Source organism: Panicum virgatum, chromosome 2K, assembly GCF_016808335.1.
Source record: "Panicum virgatum strain AP13 chromosome 2K, P.virgatum_v5, whole genome shotgun sequence".
NCBI classification, from domain to species: Eukaryota; Viridiplantae; Streptophyta; class Magnoliopsida; order Poales; family Poaceae; genus Panicum; species Panicum virgatum.
Window position 1 is genome coordinate 68,793,367 of NC_053137.1, and position 9,579 is coordinate 68,802,945.

The window sequence follows — 9,579 nt, forward strand, 5'->3', positions numbered from 1 at the left end:
GGACGACTGCCACGCCCGACGCTATGCCCCACAGTGTACTTCCTACAGTGTTCGACCACTGCACCCCCGCGATTCGGGGGAACACGACGACTTCGACGATCCCCTGCTCATGTACACCGCCTCTCCTTGTGACTATAAAAGGAGCAGGCGGGCTTCCTTTAAGGGGGATGGTCACTTTCGACATAGCACACTCAGCCCCACTGAGCACTCGATATTGGCACTCGCCTCAATCAGCTTCTCCTCTAGCAGAGACCTGGGAGCTTCCCTCCCTCTCTCGCCACGCCTGTATCCCCCTACTACAGGCACCTCTGGTGCAAGATAATACAGTGCCCTCGCACACCCCCTTGCTGGACGTACGGCCCCGCGGCCGGAACCAGGATAAACCCGTGCGTTACTGTGTTGCCTCTTGCATCAACATCTGGGACGAGAAAACACGCAGCATTTACTAGTTGGGATCCGGACCCCCGGGTCGGGACACCGACAGAAACGCATCCGCCGAAGAGGAGTCACCACCGCCGGCCAAGCCGACGCCAGATCAGGGACCCAGAAGCCGCCCCTCGCGAACCACATTGAAGAGCCTCCACACGGGAGACCCGAGACGTATGGCCAGGTGCCGGGAAGAATCGAGACCGCCTTGCATATGCGCCAGTGCCAAGGGCGGCGCAGCCTCCACTGCGGTAGGACAGCTACAACCGTGACGAAGATAGGCGCATTCCGGTATCATGCAGCCCCTCGACCCGGTCGCCACAGGAGCACGTAGGTCCGGCCAAGATCCGGCGGCCACCCGCACCACCGGCCAGGGAGAAGACAGCCGCGACCAAGAGCCACCGCCGCCGCCACTACTAGACACAGCCCGGCCACCGACGCCATGGCGGCGCCAAGCAGCTGTCCGATCCGGATCAGAGCGGAAGCCGCGGATGGATCCGGTCCCAGAGGCACCCACGCTGGCGAACGGAAGCAGCCACGCATCCATGCCGGCGCATCAGGGGATCCACTCGCGTGGCGGCCTCGCCATGAAGCATCCACGCGCGGCTGCCCGCCTAGATCCAGGCGCGAGCGACCAAATCTGCCCGAGAGCTCCCCGCCGCCACCATCCCAGGGGTCAACCGGACTTCCGGTGGCACCCTCCGGCACCGGCAGCAGCCATATGTGGAGACGTACGAGTCACGTTTTAGTAGTGAGAGATTCCAGTTCAAATTATTATTTTTTTATTCAGTTCTGGTTGTGCTCTCGTGTACAACTCTTGGCAAAATTCCAAATATTTTTAATATGATAAGTTTGAAACGGAGTGTATCAAAGGAAGACATAGTTTGATTAATAGATGCCTCTCGGGTATGCTGGTACACATGTAGCTAAACAAAAAAAATGAAAATCATTACATATATACTCTGGTAGGTTTGCAATAGCTAAACAAAAAAATCTGATGACAATTGTTACATATACTAAGTGGATTGTCACACTGCATATCCAAATCTAAAGAGGAACAAGTAATCCAGTTGTATACTATCTGCAAGTCTTCATTCAGCCTTCACGCACTGCCATAATCATTAACCACTGCAGCTCCCAAGCCTCCAAATACCATTGCAGGTTCAACCTTACTCCTATTTGACAAAAAATCCGAATCATAAAAATACACCGAATTAAATACACCAGCGGCCCTTGAACAATTATCCCGAGGTGCCATTTAGGTCCATAAACTCGCAAAATCGAAATCTAGCACTTGAACTTGTTAATTTGTGCCACTTATTAGGTCTATACCTTTTGATGTGGCACCACATAGCATCGAAATCTTGGTGTTTACATGTACTCCTCCATTTACGCACCCTAATATATGACTAAACTCCATGCAACTAAACTCGATCTATGCATCCACAAGCTAAGTGCACACCCTCTAATTTGTTCAAAGCTTCGCCGCTGAGGAAGGAGGAAGCTGGAGGAGAAGTATATATATTAATTACAAGGGCTGGCTGTAGATTAATTAACAAATTAGCGGTGAACTAAATAATAGACCACCTAGCTAGGCAGCAGCAGCAGGGTTGCATGCGCAGGGAAGAAGGCGAGTAAGCAGCTGGGACAGCACCTTGCCTGCTTTCGCTTTCCATCTATCGGTCTGCTTGCTGCTGCAGGTTGCGCCGACTGCCATGTTGTCGTCGTCCGTCTTGCGGCGCCGGAGCAGCACGGCGTCGACGAGACCTCCTCGGCTGGCCCTGGCCTCGGCCGCCTCCGCCTCATCCTTGGCAAAGACGTAGCTCTTGAGGTACTCTTGGCGCCGCCTCCGCTGGGCTGCGTCGCTGTCCCTCCCGGGCGTCTTGTCGGCGATGGAGCGCAAGAACTCGGCGTCGGACGCCGGCCCGTAGCAACTCCGGGCATGAGTCCGCCGCCTGACCTGCACGGCGTCCTCGGCGCACGACACCTGCTTGCACGACACCATCATCGCGATAATAGCTCTCTCACTCTGCTTAATGTCTCGACGACGATCCATACATCAAATAATGAATGCTCATGGAGTTTGTTGGACGGTTCATCGAAGCTACTAGGAGCGCCTGCTCACCTAATTAAAACTGCTCATTAATTGGACTGCTTGTCAGCTACCGCGTAAGGTAGCAGTCCACATCATCGTCTTTAGCTTGATGCGATCTCCCAAGTATTTTGTTTTCTTACAGTTGGTCGATCTCCCATGTTATCCCTTATTTTCAACTGATCTTGATCTGCATCTCGATCTTGCGCACAACGCTACCTCGACCGATATATATGAAGCTGCCACTATTACTCGAAAACACCAAACCACATGCACATGTGGTCGCCAGTGTTATCGTGGCCGTTGATCGATGTAGTGGGCCCGCATTGATTGGGGGGCGTTGTGTTCCGGCGGGTGGGAGTGGGTTCCTCTCTGACAGGAGTATTGTTGGAACTCGCCAACGTTCACTCTGTTTGTTGTTTGATTTCTAGCCAGTCAACAGTATTTTTCTCTTACACAATTTCAGCACCAACCTCCAACCACTAACTAGCCAACAATATTTTTCTCTCACACCACTCTAACACCAGCCACCAGCACCAGCACAGCGAACAGAGTGGTTGTCGTCGTCTTCTTTCATTCCTCTCTCTTCTCTTGCAAGCTACCTCCTTCAGAGCTACACCGCTCGTGCTCGGGGTCGTCCTGCTGGCGCGCGAGCGCCGCCGCACCGGCGGACCAGCGCTGCCTGCGCCCGCGACTCGCCCTATCGGTGCTACTTAGCCGGTGTGAGCAGGTCCGCGGCCGTTCCCCAACTCCGGCGGGTTTAGAAAATAAGGGGTTCGGGGGAGGCAGGCCGGCCAGGAGGTGGGGATGGCGGGAGGGCGGCTTTAGGGTTCTGGCTCATGGCCGGAGCTGTGTGCGGCAACGACCTATGCGTGGTGGGGTGCGCTAGAGCCGGCTGGAGGGCGGCACAGGGGAACTCGAGCTGCAGCGCGCGTGAGTGGCGGTAATGGAGCTTGCAGTGTGCGTGCGTAACAGATGATGGGAAGAAGATAAACAGTACTCCGGTACATTTTCCTTTCTGCCTCTCAGCGCACGAGCTCGACTGGGCAGCCCTTTTCTATCTCCAGACTGTGCACTTTCCCGAATCTCCATGCACTGCCGCCTCCCAACGGTCGGGATAGCCCTTGCGACCGCAGGGGCATGCGGAAAAACCGCGTCCCACTATTACTCCGTACTATTACTCCACATAGGCTGTGTTTAGTTGCAAAAAGTATGCGAAAAGTGTTTGCGAAAAGCATTGTAGCACTTTTCGTTTGTATGTGGTAAATATTGTCATATCATAGGCTAACTAGGTTCAAAAGATTCGTCTCGCAACGTACATCAAAACTATGCAATTAGTTTTTTTATTTATCTATATTTAGTACTCTATGCATGAGTTATTTGCTATATTTAATGTTTCGATGTGATAGAAAGTTTGGAAAGTTTGGAAAATTTGGAAGAGTTGGGGGAACTAAACACAGCCATACACACACTATTTGCAGAGAGACACAAAGCACTATTACTCTGTACTATATATTTTATATGTTGTTCGAATTTATTCGGCAATGCTAACATGAACCCTCCTGTGCGGTTGCAACCAGGCCGTGTTTAGATAGAACGTAAATTTTTTTTGATGGAATCTTACTAATTTAAAGTACTAAATGAAGTCTATTTACAAAACTTTTTACACAGATGGGTTGTAAATCGCGAGACGAATCTAATGATGCTAATTAATTCATAATTAGCGGATGGTTACTGAGCATCACTGTTGCAAATCATGGATTAAGTAGGCTCATTAGATTCGTCTCGCGATTTACAGCCCATCTATGCAAAAAGTTTTATAAATAGACTTCATTTAGTACTCCATGTATGTGTCAAAATATTTGATGTGACGTTTTTTTTTGCATTTACAAGATTTACGGTAAAGATCTAAACATGGCCTGAATCAATTGCAACTACTGGACCATACACGTCTCAATCATAATAATCTCCACAACATGTAGATATTTTTTTTCGGGAATGTTCGGATTTATTCGCCAATGCTAATAAAGATCTAACGCTTGAAATAAAAAGAATGATGTGTTTTAACGTGGTTGCAAAAAAATTAAAGTAAAGAATTCTTAGTGGAGAGTATCTATATAGGTTTTATAGATTACGTACTGCCATTAAAATGATTATTTTAAGGTCACATCTCAGTCATAATAATCTTGGGTCATGAGCATGCATGCGTCTCTACATCTCAATCATAATAATCTCCACATGTAGATTAAACACACACGCACACACACAAATCGTGGCCTCCGCCAAGCTATAATTAGTTAACTAGAAAGAGGGCGGGGCCAAGCCGCACCGCATGCAGCAGATGATCGCATTGAGTTGAAGAGAGATGGCCGCCGCAGGCTAAAAAAGGTCGATATGGATTGTCTTGGCTCCTTTTTCTGAAACCAATAATAGCTTATAAGAACATAAAGAGAGTCACGGCCTGCCGTACTACATATCCTATCCTAGTATGATACGACGTACCTCCTTGCATCAGTTATGATATTAGCTATATTTTAAACTTGAAAAATTTAGAATTGATCACTATATTAAGCTTTTACCTCGAGAATCTGCAAATAGTCCGTTCGGTATCCCCACGCGGTAACTTTGGCGCTAGCATACGTGCCTCGGGAAGGAGAAAAACTAGATGGAGTATGTTGGTTTTCAACGTGGGCTGCGACAGTTAATAATCACTGAAAATGAGAAGTCTCGTCAAAAAGGAATTGCAGAAATGAGGGTAGGATGGTTAACGTGATTAGTGGATTGATAGGCATAGTTGTTCCTTTGACCACTTTGTCATGTGAAAATATAGCTAGTATAACTGAATGAAAGAAGTAACAAATAGCAATGAGTGGGTCGAGAGACACTGTCTAAACTTTAGCTAGTCAGCTGCAAGCCATATGTCGATGTACATTGTCACACTCGGTTTTAAGGACAAAACCGAATGCGCAACCACATATATGCCAGGATCAAGTTTCATACATATATATAGTGACATTATAAGTGAATAATCAGTAACAGTATCACAAAAAAGAGAAAAACTAAAATAAATAAAAGACTATCAGAGTTATACAGCTTATTCTGAAAACGAAGACTTCAAATTCACAGGCAATCGACTGGGGGTTGCGTATGCCTAGAACTCAGCAACATCTTCAGAAAACTTTATACATCTTCTCCTTCTGAGCAGCAGTAAGCAAGGGTGAGTGAACTTATGGTTGGTACTCAGCAAGACCACAAGAAATAACCAGAAAATGATTTAAATCCATCTTTAAGTTAAATTAATCATGTGAGGGTCCAAGCCGCTCTTAACCGTGAGCGCGGCTGATATATCAGTTTTACACTCTGCAGAGGTTGTACACTTTGAACCCAACCACGCATATGTGCTGATCAGGCACAATACCACACTTCCGAGGTGTGATTGCATAGGGACGCTAAGAGACCTTTACAAAGATTCCCTAACCCGTGACAACCCGCTAAGATTTCAAGCCAAAGTGGCCATAACACTTTCCTAATAAGAGTGACGCCTTTGCTAGGTCTACACTACTTAAGAGGACAGAGCTAGACCCAACGATGCATCCCCTCTTACCCTTTCGGTAAGACTGTCACAAGTTAGATTCTCTAATCAATCAGCCAAGACCAGAGCCATATAGTATTGTGGTTGTACGGTGTTTTTGGGTGGTTCTCCATGTTCCAATTAATTCACAATACTCTTATAAATAAGCATAGATAGAAGTATGGTTAGGGTCACTTGCCTTTCTCCAACGAAAAGCTACTCTTACTGATCTTCAACTCTGGCTCACTTGAAAATCTTGATTCTTCAATCTTCAAACAGCGATCCTTCTACTCGAAGCAATCATCGAGCAAACATACAAAGCAACAAACAAAAACCACTAAGAACAGTACACCAATCATATAAAATGAAACGTCCCCTCATAAGAGAAGACTTAAAAGTGATACAATATCAGTCCCAGGAGGCTGATAACACTTTTATTACATCAGATGGTACATCACCGTACAACTCTACGCGAAAGTGGGCAGTGAAGCGCCACTATCGCGAGGATAACAACTAACACACACAACGATATTAACTACGAAGAGGGGGTCATCAGAGTCTTGCGCCATACAGAACTTCCTGCGGGTGACCCTATCCATAGGCAAGGTTGGGTGCAGGACGGAACTACTACTCAATGTCTTCGGGAACGAAGTCTGGATCTTCCTCTGTAAAAATTAAGAATGGGGTGAGTACAAACGTACTCAGCAAGTCCAACCACACCCACGGAGGGGGCATAAACAGAATATAGTGCACAGAATAAACCAAGGATAAGGCAAGGGTTTATTTTGCGAAAAGCTAATTTTATGCATGGGTTTATTTGAAAAGATTTTTCTTAGAGCAATTCTTTTGTCACCGTATGGGGTTGATCCACACAGGATCCCGGTTTTAAATTGCTACCGGGCTCCTCGTCCGCCGTAGCACACGGCACAGCTACCAGACACTTTTCCCAAAACCACTCATGCCAACCCATCCATTCCCAGCAGAAACACTAGTTGTGTGACCAAACCATAACTCGCCCAGTACCGTGGGCACGGCTATTCGAATAGATTTGTAACTCTGCAGAGGTGTGCAACTTTACCCACAAGCGGGGTACCACAGCACGATCACCTTAGTGTCGGTGCAGATCCCAACAAAGCCATTACCCACCTCAGCTAGACCTGACTAGCCACCACGGGATCCATTAAGGGGTCATCGACCTATCACCGAGGTTTAACCGGGGCATCAGTCACACAGAGCTTATCCCTTCTCCTTGGTCACCCATAGCTCCCAGCTCTCCTGATGGCTATCAGACTAACTAGTGGGGTTTATGCTAAGCCGTTGCCCATACAACGGTCGAGTGGTTTGCACGATAGTGGAGTTAGGCAAGATGACACACCAACTCAGTCCTTAACTATGACAAGATGGATATCTCCCTTCCTTGCTCAACCACACAGGTTCGAACACATCATTCGGCAAATCACACAGAAGTGCCATCCATCCCGTCTAAACTCATCTTTCGAAATTCCACATTTTTCCCTTCCCACACACTCACACATTTTTCCTTTATAAAATGAGTTGTATCGTGTTTAAAGTCCTAAGCGTTCTAGCAGCGATTAACATCCAAATAGATCACATTCGGACATTAATCTAGGTGATCAAGGAATAGTTATAACAAATCAAGGGGTGGCTATCCAACCATGTTTTCAGCAGTCAAAACATATGCAGTTTTGCAAAACAGCCCAATGGGTTGTGTTTGTAAAACTGGGACAAAACATGCATCAAAGGATGGGATTGAACTTGCCGTTCACAAAGTCGAGCTCCTGCTCGCGGTACTCGTTCTCGGGCTCCGGCTCACAGTACTGCTCTGCGTACTCCGGCTTGCGGTACTGTCCACCAAACTCCTGGGCGTTCTCCTCCTCGATCACTCCGTCGGCTACGAGCGAGAACGGTACAATGGCACACAAACAAGCACAACATATAAAAATAAAATGAGCTCGGAAGGAAAGGAAATAAAACAGGAGTAATAGATAGTATGTGATTTTAGAAGAGAAATTTAGGAAAAAGAATTAATTGAATTGGAGCTTGGGTGGGTGAAATACGAGAAGAGTAATATAGGGTGTGGTGATTAAATAAAATGGATCAGCTCCAATCATGTGCATGGTTTGTACGTGATGGGCTGAGCATGTGTTATTTGTACTTGGGTTTTTAGATGTGATTAACACCTTGGCCCAAGAAGAAAGGGACAGAAAGGGCACGACATACAGGGGCTTCGTGCTCCCTGCGTTGGCCACCATGGGAGGCACTGAAGCTTCTGCAGCTTGCCAAACGGCAGCACGGCCATCGTAAATAGAAACTGAGATCATGGGGAGAAAGAGGAGGCCGAGGGGTTCCGGTTTGGCAGTTTCGAGCATGGGAGGCGCAAGTCGGCTCCGGCCGCGTGGCAGCCATGGCCGTGGCTTCCTGAGCTTCGTTGAGCTCGGCTCAGGAGAGGAGGCTACGATGGGATGTGTGGAGTTGATGAGAGAAGCTGCCATGGGTCTCACCTTCACCGGGAACAGCTCGAGCGAGGGGATGACTCTCGGTTCTTGTGAGCGGTGGATTAGCTAGTGGAGCGGGAAGGCATAGCGAGCACTGGATGGGGCAGCGGGGAAGAGAACTCGGCATCGCCTTTTATGGGCCCGGGATGGGGATGCAGCCGGGCATGTGCGGCCTCGCGCGGCGCTGTGCTTGACGGCGCTGCAGCTACGCGTGCGCGGGGCTGGTTGGCGTGGAGCGGCGCGCTGGTAGGCACCAGCGGGATGCGCGGCGGTCTGCGGCGAGGTGATGGGTGCGGCAGGGCGAACTGTTGCGAGGTGATGGTTGCGGCAGAGTGAACTGTGGCGAGGTGACGGGTGCGGCAGAGCGAACTGTGGTGCGCGTGGTCGCGAGTGACGGGCAGGTCAGGACAAGAAGTAAAAGACACTGGCGACGTTGTTCCGAGTGTGCGCGTGCATGCTGCCGCTGTGTCTCAGTGTCCTCGACAGCAAGTGGTGCAAAGTTTGGTTCGTGAAGCTCGCATCCATGCAAGTGGCTGCATGCGCATGCTTAAGTGTGCTGCTGCATGTGTGGAAAGGGTACGTGTGAGCTCACTTGATGAAGAGAGAAATAGAGATGAGGAGATAAAGGAATGCTGATTGGTTCAAGTGTGTGTGAGAGACAATGATGATTAAGTTTGAGGAAGATTAGGCGCACAAGGAGTTGAGCTCAAGAAAGAGTTTATGCAATTAGATTTTTTTAAAAAAGTCTTGAATTCGAATGATTTTTGAATATGAATTTTCGGGCTATTACAAACAGCATTAAAAGGTTGTACTAAAGGATCGGGCTCGCTGCTACGGTTATGAGGGCGCAAGAAATGTGGAAAACAGAGCTAAAACGACGATTCTATGTGCTAAACAAGCTTGCAGGGACCTAGTCGCGATTAACCAAAAGCTTAAGGACTAACAGAAAAGATTTGTAAGACACAACAAAATGT

General features: G+C 48.1%; 1 protein-coding gene across 2 annotated transcripts; it reads right to left on the bottom strand.

Annotated features, from left to right (window-relative positions):
* Nucleotides 1-1,291: 1,291 nt before the first annotated feature.
* Nucleotides 1,292-2,587, bottom strand: LOC120694946. 2 transcript variants are annotated; one of them, XM_039978284.1, is made up of 2 exons: nucleotides 2,081-2,587; nucleotides 1,292-1,930 (listed from the first exon to the last, which is right to left on the bottom strand). In XM_039978284.1, exons 1-2 carry the CDS (start codon nucleotides 2,480-2,482, stop codon nucleotides 1,901-1,903), a joined length of 432 nt encoding a protein of 143 aa, XP_039834218.1. In that variant the 5' UTR covers nucleotides 2,483-2,587; the 3' UTR covers nucleotides 1,292-1,900. The 2 variants fall into 2 exon arrangements, with proteins under 2 accessions (XP_039834218.1, XP_039834220.1); XM_039978286.1 differs by having other exon boundaries at nucleotides 1,292-1,601; nucleotides 2,081-2,569.
* Between the last annotated feature and the right edge of the window lie 6,992 nt (nucleotides 2,588-9,579).

What these genes read in the sequence shown, in the direction of transcription:
- LOC120694946 (XM_039978284.1), bottom strand. Translation starts at nt 2,482, where the DNA reads ATGGATCGTCGTCGAGACATTAAGCAGAGTGAGAGAGCTATTATCGCG. An exon ending in GGAAAGCGAAAGCAGGCAAG is followed by an intron (nt 1,931 to 2,080) that starts GTGCTGTCCCAG and finishes CTTCTCCTCCAG; the next exon opens with CTTCCTCCTTCCTCAGCGGC.